Source organism: Lepidochelys kempii, chromosome 10 (genome assembly GCF_965140265.1).
Source record: "Lepidochelys kempii isolate rLepKem1 chromosome 10, rLepKem1.hap2, whole genome shotgun sequence".
NCBI classification, from domain to species: Eukaryota; Metazoa; Chordata; order Testudines; family Cheloniidae; genus Lepidochelys; species Lepidochelys kempii.
Window position 1 is genome coordinate 79,238,434 of NC_133265.1, and position 20,585 is coordinate 79,259,018.

Genomic DNA, 20,585 nt, shown 5'->3' on the forward strand with positions numbered 1-20,585 from the left:
AGTTCATCTTGGCAAAACGAGGGGTCTTTCAGGGTACATGTTATGTATGCAATTACAGATGTGCATGGTCATGGAAGAATTTCCAAAGGTACAACTGAAGTACACCTAAAGCAACTGAAAACGGAAGGGACAATGCTGCTCAATTAGTCTCTCACCTGCACACGTTGAAGTGTTTTGAATCCAGGCCTGCAGTTGTCTGTTTTAGTGACACACACATTCACCATATACATTTGTTTGTGCCCTCAACTGCACTCTGTGCCTTGTCCAATGGTTCCATCATTTTCACTTGTAAACAGCTTCTGCAAGCTTTCTTTCAAATAATGGTCATGTAGCCAAGAAAACTAGCAGGAGTATTGGAGATCAAATGCAACGCCCTGCCAGCTCTTTCTTCAATTCTTTCAGTTCCTTCCAGCCAAAGTTAATCTTGGTGCACTAGAAGTGGGTAAGGTGTTACCTTCGCCAGTGTTAGGGACAGTGAGCGCTGTTCTAAGCAGCCTCATGCCTGGTCAGTACAGAGGGGAGACTTGTAAGGAAAACAGTGTGGAAGGCAGTACTCCTGGTGATCCAACAGGTGGCATTCATCCTTCTGAGTCACCACTGAGCTAGTGCCTGGTAGGGTTTCTGATAAGAAATTACAGGGAAGCCCCTGCCAATGGTTGTGACCACTAGAGTAGTCTCCTAGTATTTCGTACAAGACTTGGTAAAGGACATAGACAATGACCTTCTCACATGGCTGTAGCACGAACTGCAAACACTGGAAGCCTTTTCACTTTCCCCCTCAAACTTTTGTTGTTATGACTGTCCAGCTCAATAATTCACCTCCCAGGAAACAGATGGCCATGCTAAGGCTTAACATACCTTATGTAAAACATACCATTTCCTTGCTGATGCCAGGGAAAAAGTGAAACCCACCAAAGTGCAGAAATTCTCACTGAAGTCTCCCCACTTGGCCCCTTTTTAGCATGGAGGGTGACTCCAAAATTGCCTCCTGCGCTGTGCTGCATTATTGGTGCAAAAAAGGGTAGGATAACCGTAACAATCCAGGCACAGAATCTCACACAAGAATCCCTTGCAGGAAAAAAACAACCACCTAGGTTCTGTACATCTCATGGATTGCTGCAAGATGGAATGATAAATTCCATGAAATACTCAAGAAAAATACTAAATTATACATATTTCAAATATAACAAAGGCAACTGTGCTTGTTTGTATACTAGAGGCAAGTTCTTACCCATTGCAAGCTTTTGCAGGGTAGTGCCCATCTCTGCAATATGTTTTGTCCAAATATGTAGCACCATGTTAAGCTCTGATCGCACCCACCTGTAAGCAGGGTTGGTCTTGTTCATTATGCAGCTGGGTAAACCCCCAAGGAATAAAGAAGTCCCTTTAAGCGTTCATGAGCGTTCATGGTTCCTTCTGAGCTGGTGCTGAACAAATGACCCAGCAGGGTCCTTACTGCTCTTCCATTACAGATTAAGCTCTCAGCAGTGTACGTGACACTGAATCTTCTCACACGGGTGACCTTTCATTATAATATATAGCACTGGGGCACCTGCATAAGCTTGGGGGGGGGGGGCCTCTAAAGTTTTCATTAAATTATAAAATAGGGTTGATCTAGCAGAAGCCTTTACTTACACACTTTTTTTGAAAGCCCAAATCTTAGCAATTATAAACCCATATTGCAAGCACCAGTAGTTTCCATCTTGTATTTGTGGTAAAGGGTGCAGAATTATTGTCTATAGCATCTTATTACAATTACTTACATCTAGCTGTTTAAACCTGATGAATTTCCAGCGTTGAATAGCGTAGGGAGTGGGGTTTGGCAAATAAGAGGCGTATGTGTGGCTTTGGTTAACAAGATTTTTTTTTTGGACATTTGAATTGCAAGTATTGAAAGTCTCAGTTTAGCAGTTCACTATACTGCCATGGAGAGAGCTTAATTCTGTAGCTGCTTCTGCTGCACAATTTAGCTTGTAATTTACTGATTAGCATTAATACATATGATAGACTAGGCCCTGCCACTGCAGTGTACACCACATGGATGGACTACAGTGAACCAGCTGAAGTCTATGGAGCTCCCTGTGAGTACAGCTGTGTACAATAATTAAGGCTACATTTGTGTCACGGAATCCGGGATTTCCAGGGACCATGACATTTTCTGCTTCCGCCCCTGGGGCCGTGGGTCTGGAGCTGGCAGCCAGCAACGGGTGACAGCCTCCTCAGGGGTCCCTCAGGCTTCCAGCAACAGAGGACAGCCTGGCATGTGCAGGGGAGAGAGGAGGAGCCCCACAGGTCCCAGTCCCAGCCACCATGGTAGCAGGCAAAACCATGGAGCTGCAGCAGCAAAAGTCACAGACAGGTCACGGCTTCCGTGAGTTTTTGTTTATTGCCTGTCACCTGTCCATGACAAAATCTTAGCCTTGACAGTCATGTCTGTTGCAGGATCGCAGCCTCAGCTTACTGCAGGAAAAGCGTAAAGGGACCTGACAGTTGCACCTTGTTTGAAATAGCTCTTACAGCTCTATGTGAGCTGGGTCAGCCTTTGACAGCACCATTATGATGCTCCAGTCTGCTCACGCATGTTCAACTTATGGGCAAGTAAGAGTTGCCAGAGCAATTGATGAAAAGGTACTTACCTGGTACTTAGTTTGCTTTCAAGCTAGGGTGTGACTAGCCCCTGGCTTAGGAATTATTCTCTGATTTACTTCATTTTGGATTTGAGATTCACTCATTCTCAGAACTGTTGAAATCAACTTTTCTATCTTACTTGCCTGACATTGGCTTGAATGTTCTCGGAGTTGTTTGGGTAGGCAAATGTAGGCCCTTCGGTAACCAGTCCTGTGGTACAGAGAAAGTTCATGCCTCCAACATGTTCAGGCTGGAAATGAGTACGTTTGAGAAGGGCACATTGAGAGAAACTCCATTTATTTTGTACAAGGTATAGTACCTTAGCACAGTGAACAAATCTATTACAAATCTGTCTTGCTTTAAAAAAGTATTGCCATTTCAATGTCTATTTTCTAAAGTAATGCTAATGTACAAGAATGTATTTTTACCCCTTCTGTTAAACTCTGTGCACCTCCTTTCATTTGGTTTGGAAATCCAGCTTTGAAAAAGTCAAGCATATCGCTGCTCTCCGAAGTCCCATCTCATACTGTACAGAAACACAACACATACATTGTTTAGGCTTGCCGCTTACACTGCTTGTGCTAGATGTATGGTAAGTCTCTAACAAGAGCCTAACTGCCTTTTTATTGAGATTTCTGAGGTAAGTCTTTCTATATGCTAAGTAAAATATATCCCTACCTGGCCCTACAAAATAATGTCTAATTACATCTTGAATAAGGCTTTTCTGCAAAATTACTATTGCTGATCACTCATCTGCCCCCATGCACCCATGCAGCATTTATGTAAATATCTATGTATTCCTTGCAACATGAAGATCAGCTTCTTTTTAACCCTGTGGGGAAAGAGCTCTCTGGAGTTAGTTCAGCCGTCTGAACTGCAGAAGTTGCCAGCTGCATAACGGGTTTCAGAAAGTGTGCCCACCGATGCCCACGAAAGATTCCAGCTTTCCAAAGATTCCTGGCTGTGTTGCCAGGGCTTCTCCCCACCCCTTGACAAGAGTATTTAGTGCGTTACTGGATTGACAGTAGTGAAGCCCAAAGAAATACAGCACAGGCTCGGTCAGCATCAATGCAGGCTTCTTTGCACTGCCCTGGCACTAGGCCTCGATCCCAGCGCTGAGCAGGTCGTTCAGTCTCCTCAGCACGTTCAGCTCCTGGCGAGTGCCATCAAGGGTTCAGACTGCAATGGGCTTCTCCATATGACACTAAACTCCTGTCTACCAGGAACTATGCTGGCCCCCGGACCAGTTCATTTCACGTAGGTTTGTCATCCACTCACAGTGACTCCCAGCTGGAGCCAGATTCAAACCGGTGATCTAGAGGTGAAAAGGCTCTGAATTTTACTACGAGGCCCTTAGGCCGCTATTTCCTGCATTAGTATTTTTTACTAATCAATTCATGCTTTAACAAACTGATCACAGTTGCTTTTCTTTCTCTTATAGTTCCATCAGAACAGCAAAAATGCAACAGACTTTTTTATATTTAAGATGCAATCAATTTGCTACTCCCGCATTTGCCTAATGAAATTACATACTTAGCATCATACTACTTCATGCTCAAGAGCTACAAGAAACTGCTTAATAGCAAGTATTGTATTTTCTATGTCAAGAAGGACTACAAAAAATAATCCGGGAGGCTTATTCCAAAGCAAACCTTATTCCAAGGCAAACCTCATGGTAATTATTCCACAAACAGCTGTTTAAGAAGGAAATCTGGTCACAGCTCAGTTTAATGACATTTCAGGTAGACTCAGCGATGGATAAAGTTGTATGACATGGTAATGCCGATGAAATTAAAGGGTTTATTATAAATGGCATGCAATTAATTTAGCTATAATGCAATGGCTTGTAAAGATGGTCTAGAAACCCCATGATGGCTTAGAAAGCATTGGTTTGGGTGCAGAACAGAAACAGGGCTAGATTTTTGACACATTGGCAGTGGAACGGCTTCTCAGCTGCGGTGAATCTGCATAGCGCCATCGAAGTCACTGAAGCTATGTGCCAATTTAGAGCAGTTGACAGTCTGGGCCACTGTATCGAATAAAGTAGCAGCTGTATAAGGCCAAATAAAATACCACCAACAATCAAAGGCTTCCATAGGTTGTTAAAAATGTATCCCTAAGCATCTGACTGCCAGATGCTGGGCCTGGACGACAGGGGATGGATCACTCGATGATTGCCCTGTTCTGTTCATTCCCTCTGGGGCACCTGGCATTGGCCACTGTCGGAAGACAGGATACTGGGCTAGATGGACCACTGGTCTGGCCTGGCCCGGCCCAGCATGGCTATTGGTATATATGTTGGGCATGAGACACACTGTTCAGATGAGCTCTATGGTTAAAGATCACTGGAGACTTATGAAGATTTACATTGCTTAGAATGAGCATGAGGCATTGAGAATAACCACAGACGGTGTATACATAATAGTCCTCTACTAAAATCTCTTGGCAGCCACTAGAAACAGGAAATTACAAAACTAATTTACCACGAATAAAATTGACATGTACACAGAATGGATATGACGACAGCATGACCCAAGGATTACAAATTCAGTCTTTCCTGTTTTTTGTGTGTGTATCCTTTTCCACGATGCGTATGTAAAATATATTCCAGCATCTTTTTAGACATCTTGTTTCTAACAGTAAAGGTCTCTTTATGTGGATGGTAGAAATGTACATCTGTAGCTGTAAGTACTTACAATTGGGGGGCGGGTGGGTTGCTTTTAGTTTACAGTTAATAGAACACAGTCTGTAGAGTCTTTGACTGGACTTCCTTGAGTAATTGTTCCAGTCAGATGGAGATGATGGTTCTTTATTTTTCTGTGATCAGTATAAAAACATCTTTTTCAATATCATGCAGCAGTAGTTGGCCCGAACGAATGTTCTGTTAGGTTAGGTTCCTTGTATAATACTATTTCAAGTCACGGCAGCATATTGCAAAACCAAAAAGGATTGTCTTCGTTTCTTTCATTTAGTCAAAGAGAATGTTCGCAGCACATTGCGACAGCGAAGCGTATCCCTTTAAGACTGCTTGTCCCAAGATGCCCCATGGGTAGGGCTGTGTCTTACAGGGAGAAGGTCATAATGACTAGGAATGTGGCTGTTCCTAGGCAGGTCATATGGATTCTGGTTGTAATTAACACTACGACCACGGGCTTCTTGGACCACACTGACAGTGGGCTCTGAAGATACAATGAAAAATGGGTTACAATGGCTAGCAGGCTGCTAGTGCTGATAGTCAAGAGTTTTACATGCTCACGTTAACACATGCGTACAGGCAAATCCTTTCCCAACGCTTTCTGCTACTCCGGATTTAGTTCCAAGGGCACGGCAAAGAACACTTTCAAACGATCTGCCATTTCTTTTTTAATCTTGCAATTGGGATTTGAAACTCAAAACAGTTTAAAAACAAGCAAGCACACAGAAGGATTGTGTTCCTCTTTGATCCCAAACTTGGGACCCTAGATAGGAAAATCAGCACCGTCCCTGTCCCATAAAGCACAGCTGTCTCTTGATTCTGCCAAAACCCAATGACCTCTGCTCCTAATGTAAAACTCAAGAGAGAAAAATGCTAAAACTAATTTTGCTCCTGTTGAACTACTGAGCTTCCTTGGTTATCTAGGACACTTACCAACTTCATATATATTTTTATTAGTCTTTGATGAGGTTGGCATTTCTGAGTAGGGTGAATCCCTGTGAATGGGTGATTTCATTTCCACATAACTGCTCTCCGAGTGTTTACATGTCAAGATGGGTGGATCCTTAATGGTGGCGTATGGGTTTTCGCTGCTGTTCAGAGAGCAGGTGCTTGAACTACACACAGATTCTTTCATATACTCTGCAAAACAAGAACAGAGCAGATTTCTTAGAAAGGGCAGATAGACGGGAATGGCTGCAACCCAACCTCTGCAGAGCGGGGGAAGAACTTTAACCGTTGAGGCATCTAGTACAAAAATCCAACACTTATGCTTTGGGCACATCCAGAGCATGACCTCTGTAAATCATCCCTTTATCCAAACTCATCCACAATCCATCTCCTCAACATTTAGTAGGAAAACCGTACTTGGTACCAAGGCCATTCCTGTGAACGGGTCTAACTGCCCTTCATTACACTATTTGGCAACATCATTTAATTTCAGATGGCAACTTTCCCCAGCCCTCCATAACCCTCAAGGACCTAAGTGCTAACGTCATCCTTTCTTGATATGCACTGACCCAGGGAAGCATGCACAGGTTTGCTCTGAGCCAGCTTTGAAAGTAGTCATTTCTGTCGGTGCTTGGTATTCTAGACAAGCTACAGGGTTAGCATCCTGAGCTGCAGTCAACATCAAATGTCGTATGTTTGAAAATTAATTTTTCCAGCAGCCTAGAACTGCATCAATCAAAGTGGTTAGTGGTTCTCTGTCAGATGTAATTTCAGGGGCTATCCAGCACTGGAAGGATTAGATTTCTTCTTCATGTTCCCTTCTGATGATAAAAATTCTGTAGGGGAGACCCCTGCTCTCAGAGAAATTCTTCAGGCTCTGCAGTGGGATGAAGCCCATCTTATGTCTCTTGGGTTTTTTTGATGCTGTAAACACTGATCGTTCCCTTCCCCCAATAAGAAATAAATACATCAGACTGTAACACAGGCAAAATTATAGGAGGAGAGAAAGGTTGGCATGAGATAAGGAAGCCGCCAAGAACTACCCAGTCCTGAAACTGGCCTGAGAATTTCAGCCGTGTACAAACAGTAGTGCCAGTCGTGCTATTTAAAAAGAATAAAAAAAGAAAGAATAAAGAAGTCTTAACAGTGACTTTCAATAACGTGCCATTGCTGCTGTGTGCAGTCCGGCTGCTGTGCATTTTCAGTAATTTAGAACTAGAGCGATGCAATGAAAGGCGAGGCATTTTCTTGTGCTGGTTTACAGTACAAAGGCAGATCCTGGTATCTATGAAACACGCCCGGTGCAACGGTGGGACTTGCAAAATATCTGAATTCCCAGTTGCCCCCGCTGTCTAGTATGGGAGACAAAAAGAGAAATTCAGGTTAAGAAATAAACAGACAACAAAGACATCTCTTCCCCTTTAAAAATATTTCTCTGCTGCTATTTGTTTCCACTACTATGAGACACTTTGTCATTTGATGATGACCTGTTCTGTTTGTTTCCTCTGAAGCACCTGGCATTGGCCACTGTCAGAAGACAGGATACTGGGCTAGATGGACCTTTGGTCTGACCCAGTATCGTATGTTCCCTTTAATCTGTTGTGTAACCATCTCCATATAAACTTTGGGGATGCCGTGCCAGGAGTTCGTGCGTATGCAGAGTCGAGTACAGCCCCCACCTGTGGGATAATGCTGTTGGGATAATACATGAACCAAAAAGCATCCCCTGATCCTGTGAGGTGCTGAAAGCTCTTGACTCCTACTCAAGGGGATGAGGGCACCTGGTATCTTGTAGGATCAGCTCCTCAGCTGAGGTCAGCAGGGAGCAAACTCAATCTCCTCTCTTCACGGACACAGTCTTGGTACACATCCTTGTGGGAAAGTTTGCTCACTGATTCAGTGCCTGATCCTACCTGCTGGTTGGGACACCTACCATTGCTTTTGTGTGTGTGTCTCTGCAATGTTCCAGGGCCCTGCTACACCTCCCCATCCCTTCCTGACAGCGTGGTACCATCAGGACAAGGGCCCAGATCTTCAAAGGTATTTAGGCACCTAACTGAAATCAGTGCAAGTTCGGTTTCTAAATACCTTTGAGGATCTGAGGCAATGTGTCTTCCCCTCCACCCTGGCTGCCTGCTCCTCCCATACAGCTCTTTGGACCAGAGGGATGCCCTCCCTTTGGAAAAGGCAACTCAACATACAGAGTCCCTTCCACATGGGGGTCTGGAGGAAGGGGGGGGCATTCATGCTGTCTGTACTTTCCTATTTCTATTCTGATGCTTGGCTTCGAACTCCAGAAGGAGATCTTCGATTGACAACAGAATTCTGGAACCCTCTCTATGCAGCATCTGTTTGACAAATATTTTGTCCTTCCCATTTCAACGAAGGTCTGTGACAGAGCAAAAACCACACATCAAAAATTAACGGCATCCCTATGCCAGCTAAACTGTGAATCTCACACAGGAGGAGTTGAGCAGAAGCCTATTAACTCATGCTCATGACCAGGCGACCCACAGAGCATTTCCAAACTTTGCAAGCCCCCAGGGCCTGATCCTGCAAACCCTTGCTCTTACAACCATCCCACTGGCTGTCATTAATTACTCGTGTGACTAAGCATTAGCAGGATTGATCTGTGTAGCAAGAAAGCTAACAGCAGGGCAAAAACAATTCCAGAATCCTGCATCACAAAATGCACATTCCTTCTTTTGACAACCACAGCTGATTTTTCAGTTATTTGCAACCCTTCACAGTGTCCAAGTAAACCTGCAAGAGTGCATTTTGTATGAGCACTGGATTCTGAGCAACAATGGACCTTCACCGTAACATTTGGTTCTTAAACCTCTGGTGAGAAGTCAAGCGGGATGAGACCAGCAGGGGAGTTTGGGGAGAACGAGCAGGCTAGCAGACTAGCAAGGAGAGACTTGGGGAGCTTAGCTCCACAGACCAGATCCACAAGGCGCATACACAGGGGATGAGAACACTGCAGGAACCTGGTACCAGTGCAGTGCATACAACAATCAAATTAAAGCTCTCTGACCATTACAAAACTACAGGTTTGGAAGGATATAAAACAAATCGATTCTGCTCTGTTACATCAATGGAAGTGTGGAGTGACCTCACTCACTACAAAAGTTACTCCAGATTTACACTGGTGTGAATGGGAACAGAATTTGGCCCTCTGACTTTAAGAGTCTGGTTCAGCATCCAGTGAAAACAGCAGGAAGCTTTCCAATCCCTTCAATGTGCAATGGATCAGACCCCAAAAGATCAAAACCTCCCATGCACCAGCTACTTCGAGTTTTGTCCCTTTCACACTGCATTTGAGTTAATAAAGGTCTGTCGTGCATTCCTGCCTAAAAAGCTGAGGGATGATACACAAAGAATACAGGAATCATGCAAAGAAATGGAAAGCCCTAGAATGAAAGGACCTGTGCTATAGCGTTAGGCCCAATTCTGCAGCCCTTACCAGGGCAAAACTCTCACTGACTTCAGTGGGAATTTTGTCTGAGTGAGGATTGAGGGGCCTGATCCTGTAAGATGCTGAGTGCTCTTGGCTTCAGTTGGTTTCACCTCAATGGGGGAGTGCTCAGCACTTCAGAGGGACAGTCCCTGACTAGGATTGCAGTATCAGGAACATTGTTTTTATTCCATTCTAGCAAAAGGAAGCCCCAGCTAGCGGTCAGCAAAAGACATCCTCTAGTGGCTCGTAAATATTCATAGCAAAGACTGTTCATTTGACACATTACCCTTCACAAGGAATTGATGGACAGACCTTAATAAAAATGGGCTATAAATTCTATGGAAACAGAAACTGTTTAATCAAGTAAAGTGAGAATGTAGCAAACCTACTTCCCTCGCCCTATTCATGCTGATGAATGGGTGTACACAGGAGACGAAAGGCAGGAATCAATGGGGCTCTGTAGCCTTAAGGATCAACAAGATCATCATAAAGGTCAAAGCAAGATGAAAAGATAACCAGCAGATTTCAAACTGCCCAAGAGTCCACTGGCTGGAGCTGCCCGAAGCCCCAGAACAGACCTGATCTGCACAGGTTTGGGGATTAAACTCTTGAAAAGTAGGTTCTGGCAGAACAATTTCACCTACAACTTTTAAAAACATTTATTTCTGTTCTGCCTGGAGCAAGTAAACAGCCGAACTAATCTGTGCTGTTTCTTATTTGAAAATGTGCACATTGGCTCTAACCCAGACCAAATTCCCACCTTACAGTGAACACGATTCAATCTGGCTCAGATATTTGTATCTCCCAAATGAGGGTTTACAAAGAACTGCTGTGAGAACCATAACTAAAGTGCAAGCAGGGCCTCAGAGCTGTGTAAATCAGAAGTAACTAGTGAAATCAATGGATTTATGCCATAAAGTATTGGAGAAGTGTCACTCACACCATATAGATTAATTTGGACCATTCTGTGTCCAAATGCCTTTAGCAGTGGGCATGGAGAAGCAGTATCCCAAAGGGATGATTCCTGCTGACATTAATGGGAGTTATGTGCCTAACTAAACAAAGAGACTTGACCCTTCACTCTGAACAGGATGTAATTTATAGAGCACAGCATGTATTTGGAAACATGTTGCACTTGGGAGCCATCATCAGCTAGGTATAATATGCGCTAGAGCTCAATGAGTTTTAACTCTAAGAGGATTGGAAAAGTCTGTGTTATTTTGTTAAGATGATTTGGGAGGAAAAAAACGTCTGACATGAGGTGCTAAATTTGTTACAAGACCCATTTAAAAATTTTAACTCAAATCAATTTACCAATTTTCATATAATTTGCAGAAAATTCATTCTGTGCTCAAAGAATTCGTGTTGGGTTTTTTTTTTTGGGAGGGGGTGTTACTAAGAGCTGGTAAAAATAATTTCCTATCACACACACACAAAAAAAATCAAGATTTAAAAAATAAAATCACCCAGAATCAGAACAAACTGTCAAAATTTTCAACTTTTTTGTGTGAAATGAAATTCTGAAAAAAAAATGTTCATTTCAAATTAATCCGAATGTTTCTTTTTGATACATTTGGAATGTTTAATGTTTCATGATACATCAGAACGTTTCACGCCTTTTATTGAATTTTTATATTTATAAAATAAAGTAAATGTCAAAATTAAAATAATTTAGAAATGAAAAATCAAAACTTTTCATTCCAGAAGTGTTCAGGTTTTTCCCTAAATGAAATGCTGTCAAAACTGATATGATTTCATGAAAGATTTCAGTTTTGTTAAACCAATGGAAAACCGTTTTGACAAAAACATTCTGACCAACTCTAGGTATGCTGTATTTTTTATACAAAGTGGTTGAATCCTTGATTTAAGTGCAAAACTCAACCTTAACTACGGGATCATAACCAGCACTTCTATATTTTGCATTTATGTTCAATAAATATATTAAATAGGACACAAATAGAAATCAGAGGAATGTCTGCTCTTCATATTTTAATTCCCTGATGAATTAGGGTTGCTGATGAACAGAACTTCCATCCAAAGAGATCCAGTCTCTTTTGGTTCTTGTCATGTGGAGCAGACCTGGAGAAGTGTTGCCTGCACTGCACATTTACCGCATCCACGATTAGGGAGTTAGATGGAGGGTGCGTGAACAAGAAATCAGTGTCCTCAAGGGGGAATGTAATACTTTTTTATACATTAGTGGAATAGTAGCAGGTGTTTGCACATAATCTTAGCTGGATCCAGGAGCGCCTCATTGATGGGTAACGCCACCCGGGTGCACGTTGCTGACTGTATGATATCCAACAGCTTGTGTTGTGAATCCCTGACGTCTTCAAGTGGAAGTGAGGAGTGTCAGCTACCCTCTTTCTGAGGTCCTAATACTATTGAAAATCGTTGGCCCTGGAAGGTGGTGGAGGCATAACCACTTCATCTGCAGGATGAAATAGGTGTTTGAGGTGTGGCTTCTTATCTGCCCTGGCCTCTTGTTCCTCAAACATCTCCTGGAGAGGAGAGGACTGAACAATCGTAGTCTCCCTTTGAGATGGTATCGGTGGTCTGGAGAATTTTTGTCGGTAAGCAGCCCAAGTATGGGAGGGCCCATATGGGACTTGTGGTGGGATGAAGGGTTGGTTCCACAATTCTTGATGATGGTTGCAATCTTCCCTGTGACGGTCAAAGAACGGGTTCCTGACAGGATATGTTGGGGGACCCTGGACTGAAATAGAAGAGACTGATGAAGTTCCCTCCATTCTCTTCAACATGGTCCAGTGGAGGAGCCCCCATTGAAAAGGGTGGAGAGTCCTGCGGTACCAGGGAAATGGTAGCAGTCTGGAGACCGAGGTCTCAGTACCAAAAGGTGCTACGTACCCACGAGGAACAGGGATTCCAGCTCCTCCATTATGGCGGGTCCCTTGCACGTCTAAACTCTTGTGGTGCTGAGTGGGGAATCGGTACCAAGAGGGTAGCCAAGGATGCAGTAGCTGAAGATGACAGTACTGTCAATGGCGGGCATACCAATGCAGATGCCAGTCACGTCTGGTGCCACTGCTTGCTAGGTACTAAGGGTGCCAAACGGGTAGGTGCCAGTGGTGGTACTGGACTGGGACACTTATGCTTGCCTTCTTTGTCCCTGGTAGAGGGTACTGAAGCCATATTAGAGCCATCTCTCCCTTGAGCTCTGGGGCCTTCTGGCTCTACCAGGACCAGAGGAGGAGACTGCCGGCTCAGCGGTACTGGGCCGAGAGGTCAAGGCTTTGGAGGCTGTAGATTTCGCAGGGGGTCTGGGCTTTTGGGGAGCAGGCTCCTTCAAAGGAGAGTCCATGCTCCCGTTTTTGGGAGTCTTCTCAGAAGCTCCACTGGCCTGCCCTTCTGAGGGGAAGCCTGTGCCAAGGTGAAAGGGGAGCTGGATCTGTCCGATGACAGATGTACTGGCGGGGCGTGTCTCTCGTGTCTTGACTCAGACACTGGTCGAAGTGAGTGCTCCATCATGAACAGTCTGAGCGGAGTCTCCCTGTTCTTTCTTGCCCTAGACTTGTGGTCTAGGAGGAAATTCCACTTGTGGGAGACATGGGACCCCCCACAACAATGGACACCCTTAGAGCGGCCGACGCTCACGGGTACAGCCTCCCAGCAGAAGAGGCAGCATTTTACACCAGGAAGACAAGACTCCCCAAGAAGAGAGAGGGGAGGAAAAAAAAATCTGTCCTCTCACAACTGACACTTACTAACTATATAAGCGGCAAAGAGTCCTGTGGCACCTTATAGACTAACAGATGTATTGGAGCATAAGCTTTTGTGGGTGAAAACCCACTATGTCGGCCGCATGTCTGACTAGTTACTAACTATAATGCCTACTAACCACTGACTATACTAACTAATTTTAAACAACTATAAGAAGAATACAAAATAGCTGAGGTATGCTCCAGACAGGCATGCTAGGCGTGCATCTCAGGCCAATGTGGTAGAGGAGGAACTGAGGGCAATTCACCCGTGCACCTCTGTGTCATCTCAGTGTTTGGCACAAGGAGGCATAAGCGAGCTGAACAGGCACTGCCAGTGGAAAACTCTCCTATCAAGGGCTCGAAAGGTGCATGCGCACCTGAAGGGGAGCACCCATAGGCACACAACTCAAAGAAGAGTCTCTGCTTTCATCTAAAAAATATAGCAAGTTTCTAGCCCCTGCGGTCGCAAAGAAACGTTTGTAACGGTGACCCCTAAAGGCGCAAACACCAGCCGACGAATCGCAAGAACCAAACTCCGATTATTTCTTTAAGTCTCACAAATTTCTAAGCCAATCTCATTTTGGGGCCCAACTCATGATTTTTGAGCACTTGATGTTGGCAATACAGCTTTTGAGGCCTTCACTGCTCCGATGCATCTTCCACCCGTTTCCTCACTACGGGAAGCTGGCATCAGACCAGATACTGGGGACAGGATGACTCCAGGTCGGATAGCTCAGGGCACCTGGACTCTTTGAACCTGCATTACAGACAGAGTCACTGCCTTCCTAATGGAAGGACACAGGAAAGGGACTTCTCTCTCTCACCACAGGAAGCTGCATAGGGAGCTCTGAGACTCAAGCCCTGCACTGAAGGTTACATCATGTCTGCTCTAAGTAGCCAGCACAGAGGCAGCGGCCAGGGCTTTGAGTCCAAGTCCCTTTTGTGTTGGTGGAATTTGCAACTAGTAAATGAAACAGGTTGAATGTTTTGCTGCAGAGGTGCCACTGGAACCAAGCCTGGGTCTGTCCAGCCACAATCCAGCCACGCTTTTAACTGGCAAGGGCGGGCATATGAATCTCTGTGTGTGTGCAAAGCTGGCCTGTGCAAATCAGCTAAGTGTTTTGCCAGACTGAAATGTTCAAAGCCCAGAGTGGTTGATGGTGGCTTTCAAAAGCATGAATCACTCTTGTAAATGCTGAACATTGAAAGAAATTGGCGAGCAACAAGAAATGACTAAGAATAAAACCAGTCTGGCTACTGCTGAAAAATCAGAATGAATTCTTTGCTAGACCAGACGGAGCAACAATAAGAGCAGAGGTGTGGAAAGAACACCAATGGCTAGGGGAAAGGCAGAATTCATCCAATAATAAACAGCAGACTCCCTGGGCACTTGAACCTGAAGAAAGTGTCTGATGAGACAGGCCATGACAATTTCCATCCACCCACACCCAAAATACATACCCACGCAAAACACAGTTTAAGAGGATTGCAGACTTCACTGAGTTACTTATCATTAGAAGCCGTTTTAAAGCAGACTCAGAGCAAAACAAGAAGAAAGGGGATGAGATGGGAGAACGGGAATGCAGCCGTGTTCACAATACACCTAATTGTGCTAGCTTCCTCCTTTTTATGGTTGCTTCTGTCACCCGCTCTCTGCTGCCGAGCTGTACGTGACTCTCTGAACTCATCTGCCAAGAACGAAAAAATCATTTTAAAATGCAAAGCAGGTTTTCTCCAGAAACAATTGACATGGGCAGATGCAGAACTAAGCTAGGAGACAAGCGTGGTCTCGTGGCAAGGGACAGCCTTGGGAGTCCAGACACTTCTATTCCTAGCTCTACCACTGAGCTGTGAGTGACCTTGGGTAAGCCACTTCCTCTCTCTGCCCCTCTGTTTAAACTGTAAGCTCTTCAGGGCAAGGAGGATCTCTTACTTTGTCTCTGTACTGCTGCCAGCACGACGGGGCCCTGACTGAGACTGGGGCCTCTAGGTGCTGCTGTCACACAATCAATAACAAAAAGAATGCTACGTCCCTTACTTGGAAATAAAAGGCTTAATGGCCTGATTCTCCAAGCCCTACTCATGTTAGTCATCCCATTGCTGGGAGACTTGGGTGAGTAGGGTCTGCAGGATCAGGTGTCAGCATTTTGTATCAATGTTTCTTTACGTTTCCTCTCTGTGTATGTGCAGCAGTAGGACAGCCTGGCACAATTTGTCCACACTGAGTGATCTGGATTTCCACCGCCAACAGGGCTCAGGTGAACCCTTGCCAAAGCAACCGTGACTTACACACATGGTTAGGGGGATAAAGGCCAAAGCTTTTCTCTGTGTGACTCCAATTGCCCTGGAGCGGGAACTGTCTTCTCTGAGTGACTCAGCCTGCAGGCATGCTCCCTCTCTCAGGGGCAGAAGATGGGTTCGGAGAGTTATGTACAGATCAGTAGCCTGGATACTGTGAGTAGAACGTGTCCCTGCACAGAACTGAACTCACTGGATGTTTCATATATGGCCTTCTATGAAAAGAAAACACTTGCTGGATTAAGAGCGATAGCAGTGTACTGCCTACAGTCCAGGAGTTCTTTCTCTCTTCCCCTCCCGCTTTCTCACCCCTCCCCCCCAGGGGCCCAGCACGCCAGTAACCAGACCGCATTCTCAGTAGGCGGTCGTTTAAATGCCTGTTCGCTGCAGAAAGCCTGTTACTCTGAATACCTGATGCACAGATCACATTAACCCGATACAAATTACTGATAGTGTTCTGGGGAAACCCTCATGACCAGGTAGATGTCTGTGACCCAGCTCCCTATGTGCTGTACAGTGCTGAGGCTAACCTACAAAGAGTGACTGCCCGCAAACCATAAAACCGGACACTCCTGTGCAACCCCACCTGCCTTGCTGGTGTCAATGGGCAGAATTCCACTCACACCTACTGAGCTCAGCCCACTGAGTGCAGCTGTGGCCCAGGGTGCTGTTCTTTTGACATCCCATCACAGCCCCTTTTGAAAATCCCACCAGCTGCCTATCTGCATCTGCAGGCACCTAAGTTCCTTCGAAAATCCAGCCCTGTCTCATTGCTTATTGCAGTCAGCTGCAATATATAGTGATCAAACAACTGATGAAGACCTTTACTGCCAAGAGAAGTAACGGAATTCTTAGTGGACTGGACCACTTGCAGGTGTGAATTTTGAACAGCAACAAGCAAAGTGAACTAACCATGTAAAGAAAAAGGCTAAAATTCTAAATATGTAATGAAATATGTAACTTCCATAGCCCACTGTGGCTGTGCTTCTTTATCTTCACATATGTAGTCATATCTACGTAGCTCTCTCTATATATTATGGCTAGGCTTGGAAGGATTTGATTTTTATCGGTAAATGTTGATTTCACCATACACACAAATTTTCATCAATGATCATCAAAATCTGAAGCTCGGCAAATAAGATGAATGCCGCTTGAGAGCTTATTAGAGTTTGATTTAAGGATATTTACTTTGTATATTTTGACATGTGACACTGACACTTTGTGCCTTAAGGGTTCTAAATTTTTAACTTTTTGAATATCAGTGTCTACGGTCACTGTATTGCCTAATCCCCCATAATTGTGAAAAATGAAATCAACACCAGAAAAAAAGCTTAAAAATAAACATCAATATTATCCGTTGAAATTATAAAACAATAAAAATTTGAATTCTGCCAAGCTTAATTATAGAGACAGGATAGGTGAGGTAATAACTTTTATTGGGCCATCTTCTGCTGGTGAAAGGGACAAGCTTTTGACCTTACACACAACTCTTCTTCAGCCTAATTATGAGGTGTGTGGGTGTGAATTCAGACTGTGTGTTTATATCATTATTTTCACTTTGTAAAAATAAATGGTGATTTTAATCTACTTTTGTACTGATAGTTTCTTTGATGAAACTGTGAGTAATTAATTGTACAGTAGATTTTCTTTCATTGGAAGATAAAGGGGCTTTTACTGAACAGAAATATCAGTCACGTCACTGGAAGCACTACCAGTCAATGGAACAAGGAAAAACATGGAAAACTAACATTTTTTCTCTTAATATTTTGACAGTTCTTGTATAGTGAGTTTCCTTGAAGCTGTACTAAGTACTCTCATTTAAGGCAATGGGATAAACCAATCTTTTCCTACATATTATATTAGTTATTTTTATGAGCAAAAAATATTTTCATTTTCTAGGCCTGGCTGAGGGCTAGTAATATACCTCTAAGGGCTGGTCATTGCCATATACATGTTTCATACTCATGGGCCATCTTCCCTCAATTTAATTAAAAAGGGCCAGATCCTGCAACCCTTACTCACATAGGCAGTCCCATTTGGTTTCATGTAAGGACAACTTGCACAAGTAAGCTTGCCAAGTATCTTATTGAAGGAGACTGTCAAATATTTAGTTCCCCAAATCAACACACAGGGCCAAATTCTCAGATGGTGCAAACTGAGGTGGCTCCATTGAAGTCAACACCAGCTGAGATTTTGGCCTCATAAACCTGCATATTCTAGAGCAGGGGTCGGCAAACAGGGCGCGCAAGCCAATTTTTAATGGCACGCTGCTGTCCGCTGGACCCGGGCAGACAGCAGCATGCCACTAAAAATCCTGCCTGGCCTGGCCCGCTCTTTTCCGCCCCCCGCTCTCTCCTTGCGGGGCAGGCAAGCGTCCCCCTCCCTCTGCCTCTTCCCCCAGCGTGCAGGGTTCCTGCCCCTCCTTCTCTCCCTCCCTGCGGCCGATCAGCTGACGGCCCTTGCTACGGAGCGGGAGAGGTAAAAGCGGAGTTGCAGTGTGCTCTCCGCTCCGGGGACCTTGGGGAAGGGGGTGGAATCAGGGCATATCCCCTCCAGCCCCCTGCCCTGACCCCTGCACCTCCCCCTCACACCCCCAGCCCTCTGTCTTCACCCCTGCACCCCCCCCACAACCCCAGCCCTGACTACGGCACCCCCCCCCACATACCGAGCCCCCTGCCCTGACTCCTGCACCCTCCTTACACACCCCCCACATCCCCACTCCCACCCTGAGCACCAAACGGGAGCTCCTGCACACACACCCCTCCCACATTCCCACCTGCACTCCTCGCACCAAATGGGAGCTGCCCAGGTAAGCGCTCCACCCCCAAACCTCCTGCCCCAACCCTGAGCCCCCTCCCTCATTCTAGCTCCTGGCCAGACCCTGCACCCCAACCCTCAGCCTGCTCCTTCACCCCCAGCCCTGTTCTCAGCACGCTCCCATCCTCAGCTCAGTGCAGAGAGAGGAAGAGAATGGCTAGAACCAGGGAGAAGGTAGGTACCTACTCTATGTGGACAGGGCCGGGACTCCAGACCGGCAGCGGGCTGAGTGGAGCTGGCAGCCGGGACCCTGGCTGGCAGGAGCCAGCGGACGGAACCCCAGACTGGCAGTGGGCTGAGTGGCAGCGGGCTGAGCTGCTCAGCCCCCTGCCGGTCTGGGGTCCCGGCCACCAGCCCCGCTCAGCCCACTGCCGGTCTGGGGTTCTGGCTGCCTGCCCCTTGCCAGCCAGGGTCCCGGCCGCAGGCCCTGCTCAGCCCGCTGCTGGCCTAGATGAACGGAACCCCAGGCTGGCAGCGGGCTGAGCGGGCCGGCGGTGTAAGATCAGCATTTTAATTTAATTTTAAATGAAGCTTCTTAAACATTTTGAAAACCTTGTTTACTGACGACAATAGTTTAGTTATATAATATATAGACTTATCGCGAGAGACCTTCTAAAAACATTAAAATGTATTATTGGCATGCAAAACCTTAAATTAAAGTGAATAAATGAAGACTCGGCACACCACTTCTAAAAGGTTGCCGACCCCTGTTCTAGAGGGATACTGAGTCCCCCTTGTTTCACCTTCTGGACCAACCCTACAGTCCTCACTGACCCAAAGGTTCATGGAAGTCAATGGGTGTCTTGTCCGAGGAAGGGTTTGTGGGCTCAGGGCTCATTATGTGTGGGATTCTCACCTTCAAAACCTGAATAACCCAAGTCAATTAGAAATAAAGCAGCCCCTGGGTTTCTGACATATAAAGGAAGCTGGGCTCGGGTCTGAGCGGTGTTCAGGCAAGTCCTGTGTGCTCCACCGTTCCAAGTTGCATTCAGCTCAGTGTTCGTTTAATTATTTAATGCTGTAGTAACTGATTAAAATGCCTGTTGTATACATTCTCTTTGGGTAGCTCACACTGCTTTGATAGAAGGCAGTTTGTTTTTATAATAGTTTTGTGCACACTGAAAGGTCTCCTAAAGAGCTTTACCATGCAATACGTTAAGTGACCGTAGTGACTTAGCAGGCATACACAGCAGCCATTACACGTTCAGCAATTGTTCCTCAAAGCCTTGGTAGTTATGCAGGCTTAGGGTCTTCAACTGTGCTAGGGACCTTTAACTTCTACCTAGCTAGACACATCTTGGTTTACCAACTCATCCAAATGACAACAGCAGTGCAGCACCCCCTCAAGTATTACACTAGTTATTAAGCCTATGACCTTGTGAAGACTTGCATCCATAATTTAAGGGTCATACACCTCTGGCTCAAAGTCAAGAGGGCCACTCACTGAGCCATTAAGGTATATTTTGTACCTCATCATTCTGCTGCTTTCTTTTCACAGGCAACCATTTTTCAGGTGTTCAGGATTCCTATCTCACCTCTTCTACCACAACCCTCCTGCCAAACTCCTTGCCAGGGTTACTGCAGGCATTCGATACTATACCTTTGAAGCTTTTTTCCATTATGTATGTGTTCTGACGTCTATCCATCCCACAAGCACCTGCATAAAAATGATATATAATGGAAAACAAATGAATATTTATGTAAACTGGAGTGCTCTGACTAATGCGTAGCATATACTCTTTCCCCTCTGTGCATCAAGGACCCTCGGCACGGGCTTAGCTTTAAACAGGTGCTCGAGCCCCACTTTGACTTCAACGGGACTTAAGCACATGCTTGAAGTTAAGCTCATACTTAAGAGTTTCTCTGAATAGGAACGCTTTCCTGAATCAGCACATCACATTGGACCATCCTTCAGGAGAGCAGGGAGACACCCTGCTGATAAGCTCACTAGTGAAGCAATTAGTTTAGATGTATGCAAAACACAAAACCGAAACACCGCAAACAAACCAATATAACA

At 45.1% G+C, this 20,585-nt stretch overlaps 1 protein-coding gene across 14 annotated transcripts in view; it reads right to left on the reverse strand.

Annotated features, from left to right (window-relative positions):
• Positions 1-2,924: 2,924 nt before the first annotated feature.
• MEGF11 (multiple EGF like domains 11) overlaps positions 2,925-20,585 on the reverse strand; it is a 387,570-nt gene continuing 369,909 nt past the window's right edge. For 6 of the 14 annotated variants that reach the window (XM_073304382.1, XM_073304376.1, XM_073304377.1 and 3 more), the window contains 3 exons: positions 20,169-20,225; positions 6,257-6,463; positions 2,925-5,807 (listed from right to left, as the gene is read on the reverse strand). In XM_073304382.1, the coding sequence (XP_073160483.1) occupies positions 5,647-5,807; positions 6,257-6,463; positions 20,169-20,225 (425 nt within the window). In that variant the 3' untranslated portion in view covers positions 2,925-5,646. Of the gene's footprint in view, positions 5,808-6,256; positions 7,624-20,168; positions 20,226-20,585 lie in introns of those variants that run through there. The other 8 variants (XM_073304384.1, XM_073304379.1, XR_012154103.1 and 5 more) reach the window with 7 other exon arrangements.